Below are 25,654 nucleotides of genomic sequence, written 5' to 3'. Positions count from 1 at the left end.
CGCAGCGGCCACCACGTGCTTTGACAGATTTATTTCCGCTGGTTTTTCAGGTTTCGCGCGTGCAAGCGCAACAGTGCAATCAGTGAAATGCCTTTAGCCTATGATTTAAGAAGAGTTTGAGATAGAAAATAATGGACTGTGATGCGTCCATTCTGCTATCGATACACACCAGATGAAACTGGGGGTGAAGTTTTAATCATGACTTTTGAATTGGCTTGGAAGAATGAAAAAAAAAACTCTTCCACTGATTGAAAAATAATTTTATTACGGTAATAATCCTTTATCTCGTCCGCGGCATTCTTACCCATTCGTAGCGTGAAATTTTCTCCTGGCCCTGTCACTCCGCTAGGGTTACACACTCCAAATCAAACCGTCCTGACCTCCTACGCTGGAGGGTTCGCTGGAAACGAAACAATTGAAGACGAAACCGACCGAAGTTCTTACCGTGATTCTTTCGTTTGCTATTCGCAGTGCAGTAAAACAATTCACAAAGGTATTCGATATGTTCCTACCTACAACAACACTAAAATTTGAGCTCTCTTTCGAAGTGTAAGCCAGCAGAAACTGCTCTCTATGCTGCAGAAAACTACCAGAAGACACCCACGTCTTTTTCACTAGTGTCCCCGGAGAGAAGCAAACAGCAGCAACATGTCACGGTGTGAACTCGAATTACATTGTTCGGAAGGAATTTATCACTAGTTGACTAAGTTTGTACTTTTTATTTTCATTTTCGGTGAAGCGGCGAAAGCTTGGACATCCGAGTAAAATGAAACCTCTTGAGACTATCGCTTCGGATGAATCAAATTAATCTCCGACAGGTGTAGAACGTTTATTACGAACAATTATTTCAGTCAGACGTTAAAAGGGCCATGGAAAGGTCACCGACTCGGAAGAACCAGTGTCAGCACTGCTCCTATCAGGGAGCATCCAGCGAATAAGACAAATGTGAGATTACAATTCCGTTCAATAATCAATCCGATTAGGTTAGTACCGGCGACACTTCCGAGCCGACCCATCATTAAACTTAAACAAACGGCCATCGCTCGAACGTTCGTGGGAAACAACGACACGGCAGCTCCGTTGACCAACGAAATGGAAATTCCGGCGAAAACCATGAACGAACAGAATAGCACCAGTACTAAATAGGGATCGTCAATAAAAACCAGCAGCATCCCGGAGATTCCCGACATGAGAAGATTGAAAAATATTATGTGTCCTCGATGGATCTTCCGCAAGGCAGCGGAAATTATGAGATACAATACAGTGTAGATCGTGCCCAGTGCAATCACATACACAAAGACATCCTGCGTCATCTGATCGTTGCAGTGATTCTCACTGTAAAATATAAAATCCTCATCCGGATCATTCGTCCCCTCCAGAACATCGCAGATAGCTTCCGTACTGTCTGCTCCAACCGACGTCACTCGATTGACGATCTCCGGATACCAGAGACCCATGCCAGCGGAACTGAAACGATACGGGAATGAATCATCGTTCAAATAATCCAACCATCGATCCAATACTCACACGAAGAACATCCCAAACTGCAGAGCGCAACACACGGTGAAATAGAGCAAGTTTGGCCGCTGGAATAGCGGCACCGTTTGGTCCCACATATTGCGTAAAACCGCCAGCAGATTCCCCCGGGATCCGACTACATCATCTGCGCCTACTTCCGGAGTGATTCGTTTAACGGGAAAGTCGTTCACATCCACATCCGGATGACTCTCACAATACATTTTGCGAAGAATCTGCAGTGCCTTATCATCTCGACCCTGAGACAGATGAAACTTTGGACTTTCCGGTAGAAACACCAACCAGACGGCTCCGATCGCCCCGGGCAGGGAGAACAGAATGATCAACAGGCGCCAGGGTCGAAATTCTACGATACTCCACAGGTCGACGCGCCAGTCAGAGGGAAGAACCAGCCATCCCAGAGCTGCAGGAGATAACATTAGAGTAAAATGAAGAGGATTGTTTAACCAAACGTGCTGAACTTACTCCCGGTGAAGACGTACGATAGCCCAACGGCAACACTGGCAAAGGAGATCATCATGGTGCGCTGTGACGTTTTCGTAAACTCGCCCAAGTAGGCGTAGATAGCGGCCGATGGTGCCGAGATGCTGCGGAGAGAAGTAAAAAGGTAGTCATTTTTTAATTTGAGTGCTGATTTAAGTGAGAAACGGGACAATGCACAGATAAGACAAAATAAACTAAAGTAGAAAGCTGTGTCTGAGATTACAAACGAAGGATTGACGTTGGACTACGGATGACATGACGAATTTTTTCGGTTGCGTCATATAAAATTTACAATTTCTATTCATAACTGACACTCCGATACACAGTGTACTAAGAAAGCCGCACACAAGCGTACGGGTCAACAGAAGACGCGATCAGCCAAAAAAACACAATAGGGGTCTTCACATCGAGCTCGTATACAAATACCCAGCCGTAAACTGTGTATCTTCCATTACTCGTCAATGGAGGTGAGTATTTTTACGGCTGGGTATTTGTTTACGAGCTCGACATGAATACCCATAATTTAAATGTTTTATTATTATTTAACTTCCATAATTTTCGCAACCACAAAAATTCGTTTTTAGCTAAAAGTATCAAATATGCGGGTAAAATAACGGAGCTTCTTTTGACATTCGGGGCTACTTTGAACACCCTTTTGCATGTACATTATCTTCTATATGTTGATGGAACAATGTATTTTGCACCATTTGGCATAAGAGTTAGTTCACGCAACTTCGAAAATCGATGCTGATCGATCGTTTCCGATTTCGCTGAAACTTTTTACAGTTTTTTCTTTCTGATAAAAGGGCCATTTTATGGTATCAGTTTTTCATGTAGACTCGCGACTGCTATTTCAAAAAAGGCTATCCAAAATGGTGACTCATGGATGAAAATTTCTATATCAGAAATCGTTTTTCTCTAAGCTCTAAGAAAGTTTCATAGAGATGTTTTAAAACCGCTCATATAGTGTAATAAACTTATTGACGACAGAGTTTTATGGACGATTTGTCAATTGTTCTTTAATCACTCTTGAGAACTGTTGATCAATAAAAACCACAAGTACTTCAAAGAACTCCTGGTAAAACTACATAGATTCTGTAATGCTACCATAGAACTACAACAAAACGTAAAAAACACCAATTTGCTTTCAGATTGGCTCATATGACCTCGGTATGATATATGTTTCCTACGTATAATTTTCCGAGAAATTCGATATAATTATCAAATTTAAAATAAAAATGGCTAAATTTGCCGAAAAATGCATATTTAATTTTTAAATGAAAAAGAATATATTTGGCAACACTTCTTGTTAAAAACAATATTTTTTCTGGATTCTTCAGTTTATTTGCTTCAAAAATCACTTATCAGTTTTTCTCGGGCGTCTTACATCCATAAATTTAAAAAAAATATTTACGAAATTCACAACTATTTTCGTAAAAATGTTATATCTCGTAAACGGCTCATATAATTTTGGGGTGATAAGCGTTTCTTACGTATAATTTTCCTATTACAACGATGAAAACGATGAAAGGCTACATTTCCCGATAAACGCGTATTTAGTTTTTAAATACAAAAATAATCAATCTGGCAACACTTCCGATCAAAAATATTTTTTTCGATCCTTTGCTTTGTTTTTTTCTAAGAATCACCTATCAGTATTTTTCGGACGTCTTACGTCTATAAATTGAAGGACATAGAAAAAGTGGTTTTGACAAAACAAAAAATGCGTTATCTGGCAACAAAGTCACCAAAATTGAGATTTTTCCAAAGTTACACTAGATAAATAGTTCGCCCAACTTTAAACAATATCTGTGATGGTCGGTCTAAGTTTGTGCTCTTTCGTCGTCATTTCGAATGGATTCATTTCAATCAAACAAGCCGTTTCAACAGGGCCGGTATAGAAATGATCGATTAAAGTACAAAACCAGCGCGTTGGATTGGTATCATGCTCTGAGTGATAAATTTTTAACATTGTAATGTGTAGCTAGAGAAAAACACAAAAAAAGTCCAGAGTTTTTCATTTCAACTCACTCATCTTCAATGCATAAAAAATTGATTTTTAACCCTGGAAAGAAAGTCTGCGTCAATTTGACTCCTCGCTTTTAGCAACGTTGCGCTATTTTCGTCTAACAGTGCGTCAGTTTTCCCTCGTTTTTTCTTAAGCAATAAAGAAATATTAAAACCTAAAATCAAGTTTTTGTTATTGAACGATGTTTTAACACCGTAATGACCGATCATCGATAATTTGTAAAGAAAAAGTTGCATTTTCAATCATTTGAAAGTCGGGAGTCAAGTTGAAGCATGACTATCCTTTTACGCATATCAAAATATTACTATCTTTTCAACGTTGGAAAAGGTACTTTTTGAGATATTTAATATTTTGTGACAATCTAGAAAATTTGGCACAGAAAAAAGAATTTTTTACAGTGTTTTACCTATATTCCATTAAATGCATCATGAACTGTTTTCAAAAATCACTCGTTCGTGCTTGTCAGAACACAATTATACTTTAAGGTGAAACGGGACGGAATCCAAGCATCATTGAATTATTGTTGACAGTACATGGTTACCAGATTTTGAAACTTTTCCTGAAACCCAAAATCATCAATTTTTCTATGCTTATATCAATTAGAGATACTCAGAGAGAGACAAGCGATGAAAAAACCGTCAATTTAGTAACTAGGTTTCACGTGTCAGAGGTGCCAGATATCTTCTCAAAACGCATTGTTGACTAACTTTTTCATTCGCCTCGTATAACTGATAATGACGGTGGAAATCATGGGGAATAATAGAATGCATCACAAAAACCGTGAAGGTGTTGAATTTTATGTTTACGTTTAATTTTATATACTTTCAGCATAATTGATCATTATTTTGTTGGTCATACAAAAGGTTTGTGAACCACCAGTTAAAAATCACTGTGGTAAACCAATTTTGAAGCATTCTCAATTCATTGTTTAGCAATAAAACATGAAAAACGTGTGAAAATAAATAAATCCCTAATTGCACTTGATTGCAACACCTTGCAATGTGTTTGGCTTTATTGTTCGTTTGGCTCAGATTTTGACATGTTCGTTTGGCTCACAATATTCTCTTCGTATCTCTCTCCCTCTGAGTATTGCTAATATCAATGTACATATTTTTTTTTTCAAAGCACGTCACAATTGGACTGTAAACACATTTACTTCACAATGTAAAGTTCTAAATGCGCGCACAGCCTACTGCCGAAAAAACTGACAACACGGGCGCACAGTTTGATACAAGCAATAGATCATTGCGCGATGACGTTACAAAACAAGAAGAAGGAAGAGATTTGACAGTTGTCGCGGGTTTGTTTACATAGTATAATTTCTGGCTCGAATAAAAATGCGGAAGTGTCTTGTTGAAAATTGCGTTTCCAAACATTAATCACAGATCACAGTAACGAATTCGCATAGGCGAAGAGTTTTTCCATCTTTTTCGTACTCGTATCATTCATTTTCACTCCTATCACATAAAAAGTGAATAGAACACCTTGCAAACAAACCCGTGGGAAGTGTCAGAAAAGTGAGGTTATTTTTCGTGTGCAATGATTTATAGAGTTCTCCAAGCGAAAACACACGAACACTACGATACGGCCCGCTTTACACTGTATATTGAAATTTGTGAGAGTGCGAATCAAACTCGGTAGTTTTTATTCTCTCTTTTAGATGACAGTTCTCACAGGCGACAAAAAAATCTTACAGCTAACAAAGAAAAATCGAATACATCGCACAAATACAAACGCGCCTGGAGAACTCTATAGACCATCTCACCGAATCTCTTTAACCTCACTTTTCTGACAGTTAGTGGTAACTTTGTTTACGTTTTGGATTTTGTATTGGTGGAGCAATCGTGTACTTAGTGGAAATCCTACTTAATTTACAATTGTACTGGCACCTCAAGCACAAGATTTAAAGAACATTTTAATCACAATTGAAATGATCAGCTATAATTGAGAACTAAACTGCATCGCCCGAAGGTAAATGAAATTACCAGTATCTGTCAAATTCAGATGCGTGACGTCACCGTGCGATTGTCTACTGAGTTGAAAGAAGAGAGAAGCAACAACCGTGATTTCGCTACACTTCAGAACTAACAGCCCATTTCGACCGATTTTTCTCGAAAATTAGTTATGATCGCGATATTCATTAGTACAAAGAGAAAAGTATACATTGGTTAGTGTGGTTTCAGTGGTTACGCGACTCGTAAGTGCCGGTATTCGTTGAACTTATTTTAGGGGCCACGGGAGTTAGAATGTAAACAACACCGGGAGAAAAAATAGTGGCGTGAAAAATAGCAAAATAGGAGTATTTTGCAGATTTCACGATAAATCCATATATGTGAATTGAATGATTCAGATGCTCTGGTGCTGGTTTAGCAGTTGGATAATAAATAATTATAGGTAAGTCGAATAATTTACGATGTTTAATGAGGCATTTCCGAAACGCAGTAGTATGCAGGAGGAAGCGATCGATGCTCCCATGCTTGGACTCTGTCCCGTTTCACGTTAATAGCCGTGCGGGAGAGAATTAAAGCTGTTGAAACTTTTGTTCTTAAATCATTATTTTGTTGGTCATTAATTTTTAACTATTCCTTCATCATTATTGGCCTTCATTTTATCTGTTTTTGTGAGTCATGTTACAAGATCATGTTTGTGTTTGCATGGTTCGATGGCTACCGAAAGACTAATAATTTCTGGAAATAAACTTTAGTTTCAGGCTTGCATTCAAAGGTCATCTTTTGAAGGCAAGTTCAATTCAGTTTAGTAATTGAGTAATGGTGCATATTCTACAGAATTCTATCGATGTTCTCAAATTGTCCAAAGTAGTTCCCAGCCGGAACCAACAAACAACTTTTCGACCGCTATATGAACCTCTTCCTTTTTGCTCAATGAATTCAACTCAAATAATTCATGAATGTTGCACACATGTCCGCCTTCAATATAAATGAAAATCATTGAATTCCATTTACTATAGTATGAGATAAAATTACATTGAAAACTTGGAAAAAGTGTCAAAAGAAGCCCCGCACGACGGTAATTTAATTGTTCTGACCAGTAATTTAACTTGTGTCCAATTTCGTTGTCTCATATAAAATCGATAAATTTTAATTTCAATCAAAACATTTATTTTCGCAACCAACTACCGTGAATTGGAGGGTTCTGAGTTTACATTCACAGGCAGCAAAAGAATGTTATCATACTAAAACCAATATTTTTCACCACTCAACCTCTCATCTCAGATGCCTCTATTGACCCTATCGCGCAAACTTACCACATTCCGACCAAGAAACGCAGTATCGCCATCGTAACAAAATCACTCGCCATACTTGAGGCCAGCGAACAGACCGTGGTGATTGCCAGCGACAGGATGATCACATTTTTGCGCCCTTTAGTGTCCGCCACGTAACCCCACAGGTGCGACGTTAGGATGATACCTGATAGTGTTTACCGCAAACGAAAAACATGAAAAAAGCAAGATGTTAGAATTTACGGTTCTTTTCGTTACCTTTTGAACCGAGCAACATGCGACACAAAGAGCAGGGTTGGGTTGTATCGCGTATGCATCTCGCATCGCACTTGCTCCAGAAATGTAGTCCACCGTTTGGCTCTAGGTCATAAACTGTTTGAAGTTTCTCCCCCAACCTATCAGCTAGATAACAACCCGTAAGCTGTCGTAAAGATTTAGATTGAGAAATTCTTCACACATCCGGACACTTTTATGACCATCCTCCGTTGATGCCATTCTCTCACGTTTAACTGATAAACTCACGTCGTATCATCGCATCGCAGATAGTCCAAAGTAGTATCCAGGAAAACAAAAAATTCAGTTGCGAACCAACGGCAACAAATCGCGCCACTCTATTTGCGCAGCGATTAGGTCCAGCCTCCACGGTGGCGGTTGCTGGGCAGTGAAAGGCTTAAAACAAATCCCAACCGTCATCAAGCACAACAAGTGACTCACCTGCGAAGCTAACCCCCGTCAGCATGCCCTTGTCGGTGGCGGACAGACTCAGGTCACAGTGGGCCGCTGGTATCAGGATCGAAATGCCCATCGTTTCGTTCAGGACGGCCAACATGATTAGGCCCGATACCAGGAACACTTGCCAGCTGGTGCGGCCGAAACCTACCGGGAAATTGCAATTTGATTAGTGTGTTTTTTAGATTTTTTTTACTTTTAAGAAAGCTTTTGCTCAAATTTTCACTAATGAATTATATCAAATTGTTATTTTTAAGCATTTAAGCACAGAAAAAAGCTACATTTTTCAATAATTATCAACAATCATCCTTAAATATTAAAAAAATGTGAATAATCGGTGTATCTCAATGTTGTTTGAAGAAATCAGTAAAAAATCGTAATTGTAAATTTGGTGGCATGATCTTGGAAGTAAAATGAAAAAAAAAAAAAATAAGGAAGTAAAATGAAAATAAAATTGGAAAAACACCGGTTTTGGCCGTGAAATAAATGTTAGGATGATTTTTCTCTTCAATAATTATTATAATAACAGCTACAAACAATTCAGCAAATTACAGTAATTTATTTTTTCATAGTTCTATTTTGCCCTGTTTTTACACAAAATCATTGTAACGTATCTGATATATGCGCAAAGTGAAAAGAACGGTAGATTACTGATAAAATCTAGATAAAATCTCTTCCTATGATTATTATTTACGAAAACTCTGTCTTCAGTTGTAATTGTTACAACTTACCCACTTCTGGCATCACTGGTCGTTTTGTGTTCACGTGATTTTGTTGCCCAAATTCAATTCAGTAGTTTAGTAGTTTTATTTTTCAACCTGTGATCATCAGAAGAGTGAAGTACAGTGTCATAGTGTGAGATTTCAAGATTTTCGATCAGCAGTGAATAGTGTTTCTTGCTGGCTTTGCTATTGTTTGGCTAGAGTACCAGTTAAGCATCAATTGTTTCGTTCGTTCTGCCTGCTTGAAGGCGTCCTGAAATATGTAAAAAGTGCCTACCTTGGATATTGCGACTCGAGCTCTGTAGAATTATTTTGCATCAAACAAGAAAATCTGTTTTGGATGTGTGATGAATGCGCAGATCTCTTCGAAAGTTCACACTTTCGCATGATGTCTTTTCGAGCCAATAAAACCTCACCGCTCACATCACAAGTGCCATAAGATGGAACTGCGTTGAAGCCACAAATGGCGGACTTTGAACCACCATTTCGAATTTTCGAAAGCACGAAACTCGAAAATAAGTAATGCGTTCTTCGTTGAAATGTTATCTTATGTTTGCTTCATTACAGCAAGCATAGACTAGCGTATTCACAGGTGACGCATTATCTATTGAGTCTTGTACCTTTGAAACTTCGAAGTGGTGGTTCGAAGCCGGTCGTTTGTGGCCTCAATACCATGTCATTACCCCTCAAATTACCCCTAAAACAACTACCGCATGAACACCAGGTTGGCCGCTGCCCGGAATACGATGAGTAAACGAGTGGCTGAGCGGACTTGATGGTTTAGCTCGGGCCTTTAATGATTCTCAGAAAGATCTAAACCTTTGGGGGAGTGCATCGTGTCTATCCCTACTGGAGTGGGGAATCGTTATATGGAAAAAACGAAACTTGATAGCAGAAATCCAGAACCAAGTTTTTTTTGTTCTGTTTGTGGTACCAAACAATCCTGAATTTATTGCAAGTCGATTGGTTTTGTCTCCGCTTGGCGCATTGCATTTTGAATTTATATGGAGATTTGTATGGAAAAACCAACTTTTTTGCATTTTCCATTCTAAAGAGCTCAAAATAACTCAAAGCATAGGTGTGCCAAAATAATACTAGAGCTGTTCTAAGTTGAGTGTGTCGAAATTTATGTTGCAAATCATTTTTTCTGCCAACACTGACCGGCGTCAGTCAGATTTCTATTAGAAGTAACCTCTGAAACACGTTGTAGATTCTATCTACGCCTAGAATATTGACCTAAATTTGTTTGCTTGGTCCAGCTGAGTGTATCATCTCGTTACGACAGGTTACTTCTGATGGGAATCCTACTGACGCTGGTACATTGGTAATGTTGGTAGCAAACAAGATTTTCAGCATTTAAATCAACATACTCAACTTTGAACAGCTATAACTCTTCTTAGGGACATTCTAGCTCTTCAGTGTCTTCTGCAAAGTTGTTAGGCATCTAAAATACTATACTTTACCATAATATAGTGCATTATTAGAGCATTATTGAGCTCTCTAGAAAGGTAAATGCAAAAAAGTAGGTTTTCCCATATAAATTTTCATACAAATTTGAAATGCAATTGATGATTGCAATTGATGATTCCAAACGCTTAAAAAATTCCTCCATTTCGCAAACGTTTTGATAAAATAAAATCCTACCTGATGTTTGACACGCGAAGAACGATAATCGAAGCAAACCGATTTTGCCACTTTTTTTCTTTAATTTTGACACATACGTGTGAATGTGTTGGTGTCGTCAAAACGGCACTCTGTTTCTTTCGCGGACTGTCCGGGACAGAAAAAGGGTAGTCCGGGATAGTCCGGAAGATGAAAAAAAAAACAGCGATAGGACAAAGTGCAGTCCGCGGGGTAGCTACACCGCAAAAACGAAAACGACATAAGCATCGCCACAAGACGATTTATCAAAGCTATCTTAGACGTGTTACGTGTGCGTGTGCGTTACAATCTCGAATCCCTTTGAAGCGCGCAGAGGGTTGAAACAAGAAACATTGCCCTTGAGGGTGTAATCCGACGAGCGGGCATCGAAACTAGAGGCACGATTTTCAGCATCATTACGAGAAACTCAGCGACGGCAGAGGCAGTCTTCGCCAGACTAAAAGTGTAAGCTGTAAGAGTTGGACTAAATACTACAAGGTATACAGCCCTAGGGGTTGTATGAAATGGTGACGTAGGACTAAATATATAATATATGCTAAACTAAATATTATTATATGCTGCGCTAAACTTTTCATAGGTAACACTACCGTTTATTTTTGATAGTCGTTATTTTAAAACTAACGATGCATGAATACATGAAAATTTTACACTCGTAGTAGTTGCGAAAATTCTCATAACTCTTATCTTCAAGCATCTATAGTTCTTAAAAGAACCGATTCCATAATATTCAGTTAGAAATTCGTGCTACAGAACGCTATTAATCGCACCATGAATATTTTGTTGGCCGCGTATAAAATTTACTCTCCGCTGTGCCCTGCAGCAGCTGTGCCAGCGAAATATCCTGCAGCGTACAATGGTTATTATTGCTGCCGTGTGCAGAATAAAGGTAACATGCTCCGCGGTGCCTGGAAGTTGACTCGTATGCAGCTCTCGTTTCTCAATGTCGCGAACCTTAAACAGCAGCATTGTGGAACAAACTAAACTGAAGCTGAATTTTCCACACGCAGTCTGTTGGCGCCGCAACGTCGAACCACCCTACAATCTTCGATCGAGAGTGGTATAATTGGTTTCCCGCGCGATGAAAGTGCATCGCTACATAATTGGCGTAGAGCTACCAGCTCTCTCCCTCTCTTCACTATATTGCTTTGTAATAAAATCCTATAAAAACCCAATCCCCGCCAAAATTAAAATAGAGACAAAGTTAAATTGTTAGAGATAACACCCGCTTATTATATCTTCCGAAATCCATTTTAAACCGTTGGCTGTTCGTTCGTTCGATTGCGATAGTTACCCGCGTTACAACCAAAGTTCTCGCAAATTCATATGGTCCTTCGAACCGGATTGCGAAAAGTTTCGCCCGGAACCGCGTAGAAAGTGATCGCTAGTGCCCGTGAATTGGCCCCGTTGCCGCTAAATAGTGCTTCTGCCGATCGGCATAATAGTGATCCGAAGAGAGTTTGAGCTAAAGAAGAGACATTTGGACAAAAAGTGCGCGAAATCCACCAAGATGGATCGACTTATCCGCGAACGTAAATCATTAGAACCCCGCCTGAAGCGCATTTCGGAAACAGTGGAAAAAATCCGACCAGAAGCGGTCGACGAAATTGACTTACAAACTGAGTTAGATGCTCTGAGTGAAGTGTGGATGGCCTTTTGCGGCGTACATAAGAAAATTTTGGACCTGTGCGAAGAGGATAGTGCTTACGACGAAGCCATGAGCCGTCAAGGAAAGTTTGAAAGTTGCTACATCGGTCTGAAAACCCGATTATTAAAGTTGTTGAAAATAGTTAAAAATCGCGACCAGGCTACTCCCCCTGTGTCCTCGCAGCAAGATGTCATCAAGCAATTAGCAGATCAGCAAGCCGAATTTCTTCGCATCATGTCCGCTAACATGGTTTCACCTGCAATGCATGCGGCCGTCATGCCTCCCGATGCATCTCGACTCCCGGACCTGAAGTTGCCCCAGGTGAATATCCCTAAATTTAGTGGAGACTATCTCGAGTGGCAGCCGTTTAAAGATCTTTTCGATAGCTTGGTCGAGCAAAATCCAACGCTAAAAGATAGCCAAAAATTATACTTTTTAAAAACCAACCTCGCTGGTGAGGCGGCTTCTTTAATTTCACACCTTAAAATCGAAGACGCGAATTATAAACCTGCTCTAGAAAAATTGGCATCCCGGTATGATAAACCCCGTGAAATAGCGAACAAGCATATACAACGATTTCTATCGCAACCACCGCTTTCGTTTGCCTCTGCCAGTGGCTTGCGAGCACTGCATGACGTGTCAGATGAAGTTCTCCGAGCGCTCAAAGCCATGGCTAGAGAGGACCGTGATACATGGTTGCTTTTTATACTGAGCGAAAAGGTGGATCCAGATACCAAGCAACTATGGTGTCAAAAAATTGCCGAAATGAAGGAAGAAGAGATTACCCTGACGCGTTTTCTGAAATTTGTGGAAGCTAGAAGCTTCGCTTTGCAATCGTCGCATCCTATAAAACCTAAACCATTCGTACCTGTAAAACAACCCGCAAAATTTCCCACTAGAGGAGCAACTACATTCGTCACCACAAACCCCACATTTTGTGATGTCTGCTCAGCACAGTATCATCAACTATTTCAGTGCGCCAAATTTATTCACATGAGTTATCACGAACGATTATCTCACGTAAATCGACTGAAATTATGCCAAAACTGTCTTAAAGCACATCCCGGTGTCAGCTGCAGAGCTGGTACATGTAGAAAATGTAACTTCCCACATCACACTTTGCTGCATCCACCAGTCACTAGTCAACAAACACCAAACACAGCTGGATCTCAATCCAATCAGCTACAATCCGCGCAATCTTTTGTGTCGGCACTAGATTCTTCCGGCGGCCACAGTTCCGCAAACGTCCTCCTCGCTACCGTTGCTATAAACGTCCTAGATAAAAAAGGGCATCCTCATGCCTGTCGCGCAATTTTGGATAGCGCATCACAGGTCAACTTTATAAGTGATAGCCTCCGTAAGCAGCTTGGTCTCAACACCTCGCATGCTAATGTGGATCTGGAAGGCATCTCGTCAGCTACCGCTCACGCAGATCGAGTTGCAGACATCGTTATGACATCTCGCTGCACGAATTATCGAACCTCCGTGCCCTGCCTTGTGTTGGAGAGAATAACGAAATTTCTCCCCTGCAAACCAGCAATTATTAAGGATTGGCCTATTCCCCACTCCATACCCCTGGCGGATCCACTCTTCCACCGCCCGGGTAAAGTAGATGTACTTCTCGGCACTGAAATATTCTTCCAGTTGCTCGAGCCCGGCCAAATTATTCTCAGTCCAGACAACAGTTTACCCACACTACAGAACACCAAGCTCGGCTGGGTGATAGCCGGCCGTTATCACGAGCCTAAGCCATCTGTTGACTCTCACTCTCCAACCTGTTTGCTAATCTCCGCCGAAGATGATCTTTCTCAGCAACTGCAAAGGTTCTGGGAGATAGAGGAGTACACTTCAAACGATCACCACCTCACTGATGAGGAACAACGTTGTGAGAAACATTTTGCAGAGAATACTATTCGCGATGAGTGCGGTAAATTTGTAGTACGGCTCCCGTTTCTGTCTGACCCGAATGAATTAGGAAAATCAAGGCAAATTGCAGAGAGAAGACTTCACCACATCGAAAGAAAGTTAGACCGAAATCCATCTCTGAAAGCTGAGTACCATGAATTTATTCGTGATTACATTGATCTCGGCCACATGTCATTAGTGGAAGAAAGCAACTCACCCGAAAAAAGTGTATATCTCCCCCACCACTGTGTGATTAAAACCACCAGTTCAACCACAAAATGCCGAGTGGTTTTTGATGCTTCGGCTAAAACTTCGAATGGACTCTCTTTGAATGACACTCTTATGTGTGGCCCAGTAATCCAGGACTCATTAATAAACATTTTGCTACGCTTTCGTTTTCCACCTGTCGTACTTGCTGGTGATGCGAAACAGATGTACCGTATGGTTTGGCTGCATGAAAATGATCGCGACTTTCTCAAAATTCTGTGGAGGTGGTCAAAGGAAGAACCAGTAAAAGAGTACCGCTTAAACACAGTAACGTTTGGCACTAAAAGTGCTTCTTATCTGGCCACAAAATGCGTTCAGCAGCTCTTGGATTCGTTTAAATTAAAATATCCAGAGGCAGTAGAGAAAGCCGAGAAAGGAATCTACGTCGACGATATTTTAACCGGTGCTTCGTCCGAAAAGGAAGCAATAATGCTACGGGAACAGCTTACAGAAATGTTTGCTGCTGGAGGATTCCACCTGCGAAAATGGGTATCAAATAGTGCTGCTGTTCTAGAGACGGTTCCAGAAGCAGATTTGGAGATAAAAATTTCAATCGACGAAGGTGGAAATAATTCCATCAAAGCCCTCGGAATGCAATGGCAGCCGTGCAGTGATGAGTTCCACTTCTCTTACAATCCGAAAGAGATCCTTCAACACACAAAACGCGCAATCCTTTCACAAATTGCCAGCCTATTCGATCCATTAGGCCTTCTTGCTCCAATAATCGTGAAGGCAAAGTTAGTGATGCAGCGAATGTGGGAGTTGAAGGTGGCATGGGATGCTACTCCCCCCGGTGAGTTAGTTCATGATTGGTTGATGTTGGTGCAAAGTTTCTCCCGTCTCAATTTATTTCAGATACCACGACGCGTGATTCATTTACAGAACTGGTCTCGACTCTATCTGCACGGCTACTGCGACGCTTCTGATGTGGCAATGGGAGCTTGTATTTACGTTCGTGCCCTGGACAACGACGGTAATATGTCGTCACACTTATTATGTGCAAAATCCAAACTTGCACCCATTGGCAACCACCGTATGACTACACCACGTCTAGAGTTGCGTGCAGCGGTCAGTCTAGCTCGCTTGATGTCAAACGTGAGAGCGGCTCTCGCTACGACAACATTTTATGAAATCCGCGCTTTTTCTGATTCGCAAGTCGTTTTAGCTTGGTTGGCGGGTGGCGCTGCCAGATGGAAAACCTTTGTTGCGAATAGAGTCGCGGAGATTACTGCTCATCTTCCTGCAATTAATTGGCATCATGTGGGAACCGCTGAAAATCCTGCTGATCTAATTTCACGAGGAGTATTTCCTGAGAAACTACAACACAACACTTTATGGTGGCATGGTCCGGACTGGAACCTAGCAAGTACATCGCTTGCTTCCCCCTCTCTGGATACTAATGAAAGACGTCAAATTGCTCGAGAACAACGTACCAACTGCAGCAGCGTAGCATTAGCATGTTTCACAACGTATGAAAATCAGTTTATGGACGACATGATGGCTCGTTACTACCCTAATTTTCAACTACTTTTACGTATCACTGCGAGAATGCTACGATTTCGGCGTCGTGAGTTCCGCGATTCGCCCCGTCTCTGTCCCGAAGAGATAGACTTCGCTTTAACAATATATCTGCAACATACACAGAAGAGCTATTTCCCAGATGAACTTGGCCAGTTACAATCAGGCCACGGAGTTAATCGTGGCAGTCCTTTACACCAGCTCAACCCGTTCCTGGATGAAAACGGCCTTGTCAGGGTGGGCGGACGGCTGCAGCATTCGGAACTAAGCTTCGATATCATGCATCCTATTTTGCTCCCGCGAAACTCAATGCTAACCGCTTACATACTTTTACACTCTCACCAAGAAAATTTGCACTGTGGTCCGCAGCAACTGTTAGCGTCCGTTCGAAGACGGTTTTGGATACTTCGTGGTATTAGCGCTGCACGCAAGGTGTGTCGAAATTGTGTGGTTTGCAATCGCACTCGGCCAGCTCGTATCATGCAGCAAATGGGACAACTACCAGCGGATCGTCTTCAACCCCTTCCACCCTTCTCAATTACTGGCGTGGATTATGCTGGTCCCGTGAATATTCTCAGCCGAAGAACTCGTGGAGCTGTACCATCCAAGGGTTACATCGCTTTGTTTATTTGCTTCGGAACGCGAGCGGTGCATCTCGAAGCCGTCTCCGACCTGAGTGTGTCAGCTTTCCTAGCTGCCTTCACAAGGTTCACCAGTCGGTATGGAGTACCGAATAAAATGTACTCCGACAATGCAACCAATTTTCGAGGAGCAGCAAAGCTACTTCGACAACTTTACGAACAGATAGCTGTAAACGAGGGCAGCGGCGAGCTTCAAGATTTCCTGACAAACAAAGGAGTCCAGTGGTTGTTCATACCTGCTCGCTCGCCACATCACGGTGGGCTGTGGGAGGCAGGTGTTAAAGTAGCAAAAACCTTTCTCAACAAAATAGGTAACTATAATTATACGTTTGAAGAGTTAAGCACTTTTCTCGCTCAGGTAGCAGCCTGTATGAATTCACGGCCGATCTCGGCAATTTCGGACGACCCCACCGACCCACAACCCTTAACGCCCGCGCATTTCCTGATTGGTCGAGCCTTAGATGCGTTGCCAGAAATCAACCACTTAGAACAACAAATTGGATCGCTATCACGGTGGAACTATGTGCAGCGTGTCGCTCAAGACTTTCGTGCTCGGTGGCAGTCTGAATACATCCTATCGCTTCAAAAATTAGCAAAGTGGCAGAAATCATCCCCCAATCTTGCCGAAGGTGACTTTGTGCTACTCGTCGGTGAAAACGAGAAACCCCAACAGTGGCCTATGGGACGCGTGTTGCAGCTGCATCCTGGAACTGATGGACTTGTGCGAGTAGTTTCGGTTAAAACATCCACTGGAGTATTTCGTCGCGACGTCAGAAAGCTTCGTCATTTCCCGCTAGACGTAGACGAATTCGTAGCGGGTCGCAATGGAGCAGAAATTACTAACCGTAATTTGGTGGGCGGATTATGTTGGCGCCGCAACGTCGAACCACCCTACAATCTTCGATCGAGAGTGGTATAATTGGTTTCCCGCGCGATGAAAGTGCATCGCTACATAATTGGCGTAGAGCTACCAGCTCTCTCCCTCTCTTCACTATATTGCTTTGTAATAAAATCCTATAAAAACCCAATCCCCGCCAAAATTAAAATAGAGACAAAGTTAAATTGTTAGAGATAACACCCGCTTATTATATCTTCCGAAATCCATTTTAAACCGTTGGCTGTTCGTTCGTTCGATTGCGATAGTTACCCGCGTTACAACCAAAGTTCTCGCAAATTCACAGTCTTTTGTATCGAGTTCAGCGTAGGTTTTTACCATTAAGGCGTGGCCACGCAGCTTAGACAAAGACAAACAAACCAAAACACTTTGTTGAGTCAAAATATGTAGGCAGTGGAATTTATTTCGTCCATGTTATTGTTATCTGTGCTTGGGAAGCAAGCCAATAACGAGGGAAATGTATGGGAAAGCTTGACCTTGGAACTTTCACCTTTTTCCACCATTAAGCAGTAAAGCAACAATGTTGAACATAATATCAAAAAATTGTTACACATTTTATCTATCCACCGACATATAAATGACTAGGATGCATTAAGTCGTTCGCTTGCTATAACTGTTTGAAATCTGACGCAACATTTGCCAGTTTCATTTTCGTTTTCACAGAGTGTAATCTAGTATAGAAAACAAAGACGTAGTCCTACGTCAAAATAAAAAGCGTCGAAATCCAAGTATATGGAAGGAAGAGGCTCGAAAGAAACCAACGGCGACGAGCTCGAAGTGGTAGAGGAGTTCGTATACTTGGGATCTCTGGTAACCGCCGTCAATAACATGAGTAAGAAGGTCCAATGACGTATTCAAGCTGAAAATGGAGGTACTTTGCCCTTCGCAGGACGCTTCAATCCAGGAGCATACGCCGCCGCACGCTACTAACGATGTACAAAACCCTAATTAGACCCGTAGTTCTCTATGGACTCGAAACCGTGACGTTGCTCACGAAGAACATACGCGCACTGGCCGTATTCGAACCGAAAATGTTGCAGACAATATTTGGTGGAGTACACTACAAATCGAAAGCAGAGAGTGACGTAGGCGTATGAACCACAAGCTGCAGGCACCACTTGGAGAGATTTCCATTGTGCAGCTGACAAAGGTCGGGATGCTGAACGACAGTACAGTAAAATCGGTTCTCTTCAAGGACCCCACCGGCACCAGGAAAAAAGAAGCCCAACGTGCTAAATGGTTTGACCAGAAGCGGAGCTGCGAATATCGAGACGTCTAGGAAATTGGAGACGAGTAACCCAGGACCGAGTAGAATGGAGGAAAATTCTTGATACGGCACGAGCCACTATGGCTCTAGGCTGCTGAAGTAAGCGAGTCAGCGAAAAAAAAAATGATAGCTCTCTAAGTCGAATTCTAGCCGTGATGGGGCAAACAGTGAAGCTACTCTGTTCAGAAGTGTGCGCGTTCAAAGAACGGTATCCCGCCGCGTCGAAAACAGACATCGTGCGGCACTTTGTGACCATTGGATACGCCTGTTGCGGCATCCACAACATCTTGGCATTATTGAACAAAAATTAGAGCATCGAGCATCGGTTCCAGATGGCTAACGACCCTTAACTAACGACCCTGAGGGGCAAAAAGCTCCAAATATACGTGGCAAACATGGACATGCATGTCAGGAAGCGGCAATCCCGTCCATTAGTCTCGGAGCTGCAGGCAATGACGCAGCGGCAATGGCTGAATAAGATGGTCGAGTCGATTTTTCCGGCGAATCGCGACTTGGGGTGGTGATGGACGATGAATCCTAGCTCACCCTGGATAGCAACGACTGGCAGGAACGTCGTATTTTATGTCCTCCACGAAGGAAGTGATCTCAGAGGTGAAGTTCATTTCACACACCAAGTTCCCCGAAAGGACGCTGCTGTAACTGACAATCAGCGGAAAGGGGATGTCAAAGCCGTTCTTCTCAGAACTGGCCATGAACGAGGAAATTTATAGTACGAAGTACCTGCCGGAAGTTGCGTTGTTTATGAAAAAATACCATAAGAGCGAACGCAATATTCTGGCCGTATCAGGCGTCGGCCCACTACTCGAAGCAATCGTTGAAGAAGATGGAGCGGTTGAATATCGATGTGGTACTCAGGTCGACGAGCCCACCCAACGTCCCTCAGCTGCATCTCATCCAGAATTTCTGGGCAAACCTGAAGCGTAAGATCTACTCCAACAATTTGGTCGTGAAAACTGAGGAAGAATAGATATATTATCTGTCTTAGGTTTTTTTTTTCACTATCCGCAAAAAGGTAGTTATTTAATGCTAACGTTTGCATTAAAAAAATCGAAGTAACGGCTTTTTCAAAAGCACTATAACTCGAAGAAAAATTCGGCGTGCCAAAAACTCAAAACTCGGCTATCTTGAGATTGTTTTCAAAATTCTCCTGTGGCTTGTCCGATAACTCAATCTCCATTGTATGATAAAAAAACAGACTTGCACTTGACCTGTAAAGAGAGGAACTCTGGACAGCATTAAGACAATCGAATGATGTTTCAATCAAACATGCGTTCCAAAAGTAATTCTCGAAGGTCAAACTTTTCGCAGCACCAGCAGTTCACTAAACCGCTCAAAAATCAGCGACATCACCGAACCGTAAACTGAAAATTGGCATCACTGATTAGCGGAATGGTGCTCACCACTGGTGTCGCACGCTATATATTTGAGAGATGAAACAAAACCAATAGTATAGTTAAATAACAAAAAATATTCCATGTTTCTTTACAAACATTTATAACCAATATAAAGGCCTCTCGAGGCAATGATAGGATTGCTAAGGCCAAAAAAGCAACTCAGAGAAGTTTTTTGATTTGAGAGAAGTTTAAATAAAACAACAAAACATTTTCCTCTTTCCGTTAAAATTCAAGTTCATTAAAGGCAGACTGTGTGTGCAACATGAGTAAAATCCCTTTGCAATGTTCAGCCTTGTAAAGTATCGTTTCTGGCGTTTTTAGTTGCATTTTTATATACATACACTACCCGCCATAAGTCAGAAGGCTTCTCATGGTAGACAATTCAGTACTGAATTACCCCGCTATGCGGCACTAGTGTGCATGCAGTTCTTCGTATTTTGACTTCAACTTATCGCGCGATAATTAATACCCAGAAAGATGCGTTTTTCGGCTAGTGCCACCAGTTGTGGTCAAGCATGTCGAAACACAGTTTAACGCCACATGTGTGTTCCAAACTATTCCATCTATAGTCGACTCTATCCAGCAGATATGGTAAGTCGCTATACAATGTGTGAGAGCGGCAATCTCTCAGTTACAAAAATAACTTCCACATGGCAGTGTGTGTGGCTTATCTAGGCGTGTTCGGAACAAGGCACAATAGTGAAGGGTGATCGATATCGGGATCAGGGGAAACTACCTCCCCAGCAGTTTAAGTGGCCAAAACACTATACCGGAGACATCAGAGATTGCGGGCTCGAGTCCCGTCTGGACGAGGGAAAGCTCAAATCATACCCTCAGTCCTTGCTCATTTTTCGCATCCTCTAGAAAATTACATACATTACCTAGTATGAGCAGTAGGGAAAGCTAAAAATAAGCAGACGAGATGCGGCACATTTTCCAAATATGTATCATATTTCCAGTCCGCTTATTTTTCGCTTTTCCTACTGCTCATACTATCTGCTTAATAAACTTGTGTGTTAACGGGTAAAAGCCGCTATTATAAATAGAAATTTATTTCGATACATTACCTACTCTCCAAAACTGTAAATGTAAGTCATAAGACGAAAATGTAATTAGTTCATGAAGCAAAAACTCTTGACCCTCTGAACAACTTTGCTAAAAACCGCAACTCTCTAAATGGTGAGATTATTGAGCTAAATTAGGTTCAAAACACTCAAAACTACATGCACACTAGCGCTGCGTTGTGACTGAATTCCGCACTATACTGTACGTCAATTACAAGCGCTTGACCTCCTGTGCAACTTTGCTGAAGACCACAACGCTCTAGGTTTCCGGAATCAAGAGATAGAATTACATAAATCTGCCTATTTTAGATGATGGTAAACTTTTCGCGGTGTTGCAATATTCGAATTGGGTGTTGCAATAATCAGTTAAGCGACTCTTAACGTATGGCGGGTAGCGTACGTTTAAAATAATTTTGACAGAAATATTTAATATCGATAACTTCAGTTGCATTGACCTAATGGTTTTAATGCAATTACCTCGGCTTTATCTAGGCTTTTTTAAAGCCGCTCGGCAACTTTTTTACAAAGTCGAAAATGGATTAAAATTATGAAGTGAGATCTAGATATAATTTTCTAATGTTATCAAGGTATAATACCGTTCTTCCTGTTCCATACACTTAGGTCGATCAGGAGACCTTTGTTGACGAGTAGCAACGCTACTCGCTTTTGCTAATTTTATTGGCAGCTTTGAAAACTCGAAAAGATGTTGCTCTCGAAATATCATTCAAGTTTAAAATAAAGACCACTAATATTATAAAAATTGATGTTTGTATGAGAAATTAATTATGTCTCAACCGGTACACAGGGTAGTGCATAAAATTAACTGCAAAATTCGTATGCAATTTTATATTTCCTTGAGAGAATACCAACTGTCAACATTTGCGCTTCAACTCTTCAGTAACCTAAACATTAGCAAATATAATTATATATGAGGACCACACAAGACTGCACAACAATTAAAGGATCAATTAGAACTAAAGAAATTATTTTAAACCACTTAATATTTTCGCACACTTTTTCTTCCACCTACCGACTAAATCAATCGCTTCATCAAAGGAGTGACTTTTGGGTGCTTCACTTTTTATCTGTTCATTTTTACCACCAACGAAAGGTTCAACGGTGAATATTCGCTCCCTGTTACTTTCAATTGGCTGCACCATTTTTTTTTTGTTTCACTCGAGAAGCTCTTTTACTTTCGAACACACTCCGTCAATAAAGTTGCGACAATTCGAACCACACACGAATTTAATTTATTCACACGAATGACACACATAAAGCGCTAATAACGTCGAATGGTTGCGATAGTGAGTGGGATATCGTTTTCGTGTCACAGGCAACTATTATCTTCAACAGCCGTTCACTGGGAGATGCTTCCCGTAAGTGACACTCGTGTGGTGGTCTCTACGATCTATATACACTCTGATAACATTCTATAATCCACTGTTGACTTCGAACATACAAATATATTCTGTTGCCAACAGCTTAACACGAAATCCTCGCTCAGGGAAAGTAGTACTGTTGTTCAGAATACTTATATTTACTGTAACATTAAACTTATCTCAAACGATAAAAACAAAACGTATCCAACTATCTCGGTAAAAACATTGTGAGCGCTGCACCGAACACTAGAAAGGCCGAAAACATATACATCGTTGCGGTACAGTTCGAGTCCATCACGAGTCCGACAATGCTGCTGAATGTGAAACTGCTAAGCCTAGCCATCATCATGCTGAGCGAAACGGCCATCGCCCGAACGTGGGTGGGAAAAATCGAAACGGCTGACGTATTTACCAGCACCATGGACAGGCCTCCCAGTACCACCTCGGTGCAAAACAGTAAAACAATGAGGTAACGATTCGTCACGAACTGCAGGATGACGCCAGCGATGGCAGCTGTGAGAAAATTCGCCACCAGCATCACGCGTTGGTTGATTTTTCCCAGCAGAAGCGTTACCAGGAGAGAGCATCCGGCTCCGAAGATTCCCATCACTAGAATGTAGATGAACGTTTCGGTGTTGATTTCTGCCGAACAACCATTTGCCTCGGATTCATTTTCGGTAGCATTCACTGGACTTTGTACGATCGTGCAAACGGTAAGATCCGTTTCTTCCGAAGTAACCTGATTCATTAACTGTGGGTACCACAAACCAAGTCCTCCATATCTGAAAGCAAGCATTGTTTATTATTGTGCGACTGTTAAACTGCTGAGTTACTGTACACCGCAAATGCACTAATCTGCTGCAGACAACATACGGCGAAGTATAGCAACAATGGCCACTTGAACAGGGGAACTGTCTGTTGCCATAAGGAACCGAACACTCCCAGCTTTTTCGCACATGAATTCTCTTCTGACTGTAACTTGGATATTGAAAATCCTTCAAGCGATCCCTTATTTTTTCGATAACAATACTGCAAAACTGTCAGAGCACTATCGACTTTGCCTTGAGCGACGAAGAATTTGGGACTTTCTGGAAACAAATTCAACAGAAGCGCAGCCACTAGTCCTGGCAGTGTGTACACAATAAAAAGTAAACGCCACGGCCGGTACTGATAGTCGGCGATCATGGCCCAGCTCCAATCGTACGACAATATCCACCAGCCGGTGACTGCATAGTACAAGAGCAAGTTAAGGTGACCTTCAATCGAATCTCAGTGCATAAGAAACTCACGTGCGATGTAAGCCATGGTTGCCATGGCAAAGACAGATGTGAACGCTATCACCTGAGCTCGTTTGGATGGCGTGCAAAACTCTCCCAAATAGGCGTAAATCGTTGCGGAGGGTGCCGACGCGCTGAAAATAATTGCACTTGTAAAACTAGTTTCAAAAACCAAGCAAACTTACCAAATTCCCGCGAGCAAGCGCGTTATCAACATCGTAACGAAGTCGTTGGTAAAGCTAGAAGCCACCGCACAAACCGCTGCTAGAAACAATGCCCACTGCATCACTTTCTTCCGCCCAAGTGTATCGGATAGATAACCGGAGAAATAAGATGATGCCACTATTCCAAGAAACGTCGAACCACTGAGGATCCCCTGGTTGGCGGCGTCCAACTCAATATCGCACTTGGCTGCCGGCAGAATCACGCTCAAGCCCATCGTCTCACAGATAGTAGCCATCACGATCACACAGCATAGTAGCGTCAACTCCAGCTGTGCCCTACCAAAGCCCACCAGATCAAGCGCGTCATCGAAACGGACCGCGGCGACAAAATCGGACGGCTGCATTTCTCATCCAGCGAAACAAACGTGTACAGTACACTAAGCGGTATAGATCGGTATGAAAACAAGCCGATCTGAAATCTACTAACATCAACAAAAAAAAACGAAAAGAGATGACCGTTCGCTTGTACTCGTACTAATCTATCTCAATGGTTGTAAACGGCACACGCAGAAAAATTAGCCGAATTTCAAGTGCTATAAAATACGTTAGAGTGGTTCCATGATCTCCTAAATTAACGGTTGTTATCAGCACGAAATTTATTTATAATGCGAATTGCAAAGACTTTAAACCAAACGGTGTGAGTGCTCGAAGAAACGGCAGAACTTGTTCTGCCGCTTCGGCTTGCTTTCGACAGCAGCTCTGAACTGGTTCCCAATGTGGTTTATTTTCCGCTGTGGTGGGGACTACCAACCGAAAATTTCGGTGCCGTTAATCGCCTACTCAATTAGCGCTAATTGCTGACCATTAGTAGAATTTTCGCTAATCGCTAACCTATCATTGCGTAGATAGTTGTTTAGTGGCGCAGCCAAGGCGGGGCGGGAGGTTAGGGTTCAATCTTTTAAACCTTTGCCAGAGACTTGTAATACAGAATTATCCGACCACCCGGATTCAAGAATGTTGCTAGATTGATTTAATCAAACAAATTCTACTGAAACCCCGGAGAGAAACAAATTTCTTTTCCAAATTTTCCGCCTTTCCCTTCATAGCTTTTTATATCTTTTATAGCTTTGAAAACTTTATCGCTTTTCATTTTTTGTTGCCTACTCATTGCGCTGCCAGTCGTCGTTTTTTCTCCCGTGGAAAACAAGGTGTCTAGTATCAGCACTTTATTCTGGTGAAGAAATGTCGGGATAATATACTATTTGAGACTATGAAACAGAAGGTGGAACCAAATGTCCGTAAGGGGAAATGGAATTTTGTGACTGTACTTCTGGAAAAGAGGCTACCGCACGATTGAGTTGAAATTTTTCATAGGAACTTTTTTCGAGAAGACAAAATTTTCCGGACCAACTGCTAAACGAAATTCCAAAAGTTGTTTTGAATGTTGTTCCGGATTGATCGTTGACTTAACTACGCTACGGACAATCGCAAAAATTTTTTTTTTTTCACCCAACCCCCAATCAATTTTGAAATGCCGTCAAAGACCATCGACGTAATCGCAAAAAAGCACATTTCAGGAAATCAGCCATTTTCTTCTACTCCTGAAAAAGACTGAAAAATTTCTTGCTCAACATTTCCTCCATGTCACAGCTATTGTAATATTAACTTGAAACAGGTGCTCTAATTTCTCAGTAATGATTAAAGAAGATGAATCTACTGCATATGGCTACTTACTTACTCTACTGGTGAAACATCGCTCAGGATTCACCTGCGTCACCATGTTGCGCCAGCGTCCCTCACATCCAAGATCTTATT

General features: G+C 41.7%; 3 protein-coding genes across 4 annotated transcripts in view; 1 reads left to right on the top strand and 2 right to left on the bottom strand.

The window, feature by feature from the left end:
• Positions 1-25,654, top strand: part of LOC129734059 (neuropeptide F-like) — a 53,025-nt gene that overhangs the window by 14,362 nt on the left and 13,009 nt on the right. The gene's annotated exons all lie outside the window — the stretch shown is intronic.
• LOC129734057 (synaptic vesicle glycoprotein 2B-like) lies at positions 816-22,181 on the bottom strand. 2 transcript variants are annotated; one of them, XM_055695778.1, is made up of 6 exons: positions 22,050-22,181; positions 8,004-8,165; positions 7,314-7,476; positions 2,002-2,123; positions 1,528-1,939; positions 816-1,467 (listed from the first exon to the last, which is right to left on the bottom strand). In XM_055695778.1, exons 1-6 carry the CDS (start codon positions 22,177-22,179, stop codon positions 879-881), a joined length of 1,578 nt encoding a protein of 525 aa, XP_055551753.1. In that variant the 5' UTR covers positions 22,180-22,181; the 3' UTR covers positions 816-878. The 2 variants fall into 2 exon arrangements, with proteins under 2 accessions (XP_055551753.1, XP_055551754.1); XM_055695779.1 differs by lacking the exons at positions 8,004-8,165; positions 22,050-22,181 and adding an exon at positions 7,548-7,971.
• LOC129734058 (synaptic vesicle glycoprotein 2B-like) lies at positions 22,179-24,325 on the bottom strand. Its single transcript, XM_055695780.1, has 4 exons — positions 23,861-24,325; positions 23,688-23,809; positions 23,237-23,624; positions 22,179-23,180 (listed from the first exon to the last, which is right to left on the bottom strand). The coding sequence occupies exons 1-4, from the start codon at positions 24,241-24,243 to the stop codon at positions 22,607-22,609; spliced, it is 1,467 nt and encodes a 488-aa protein (XP_055551755.1). The 5' UTR covers positions 24,244-24,325; the 3' UTR covers positions 22,179-22,606.

Source organism: Wyeomyia smithii, chromosome 1, assembly GCF_029784165.1.
Source record: "Wyeomyia smithii strain HCP4-BCI-WySm-NY-G18 chromosome 1, ASM2978416v1, whole genome shotgun sequence".
Lineage (NCBI taxonomy): Eukaryota > Metazoa > Arthropoda > Insecta > Diptera > Culicidae > Wyeomyia > Wyeomyia smithii.
The sequence above is the reverse complement of the archived record's forward strand: the minus strand, read 5'-3'. Positions and strand labels throughout refer to the sequence as shown.

Excerpts from the sequence above, each read along its gene's own strand:
- LOC129734057 (XM_055695778.1), bottom strand. The coding sequence starts at position 22,179 with ATGGTGCAGCCAATTGAAAGTAACAGGGAGCGAATATTCACCGTTGAA. Across the intron at positions 2,124-7,313 it reads CGTTTCTTGGTCGGAATGTG|CATCTCGGCACCATCGGCCG; the intron begins GTAAGTTTGCGC and ends TTCTCTCCGCAG. Across the intron at positions 1,468-1,527 it reads CAGTTTGGGATGTTCTTCGT|TTCCGCTGGCATGGGTCTCT; the intron begins GTGAGTATTGGA and ends GTATCGTTTCAG.
- LOC129734058 (XM_055695780.1), bottom strand. The coding sequence starts at position 24,243 with ATGCAGCCGTCCGATTTTGTCGCCGCGGTCCGTTTCGATGACGCGCTT. Across the intron at positions 23,625-23,687 it reads AACCATGGCTTACATCGCAC|TCACCGGCTGGTGGATATTG; the intron begins GTGAGTTTCTTA and ends TGTACTATGCAG. Across the intron at positions 23,181-23,236 it reads CAGATTAGTGCATTTGCGGT|ATATGGAGGACTTGGTTTGT; the intron begins GTACAGTAACTC and ends GCTTGCTTTCAG.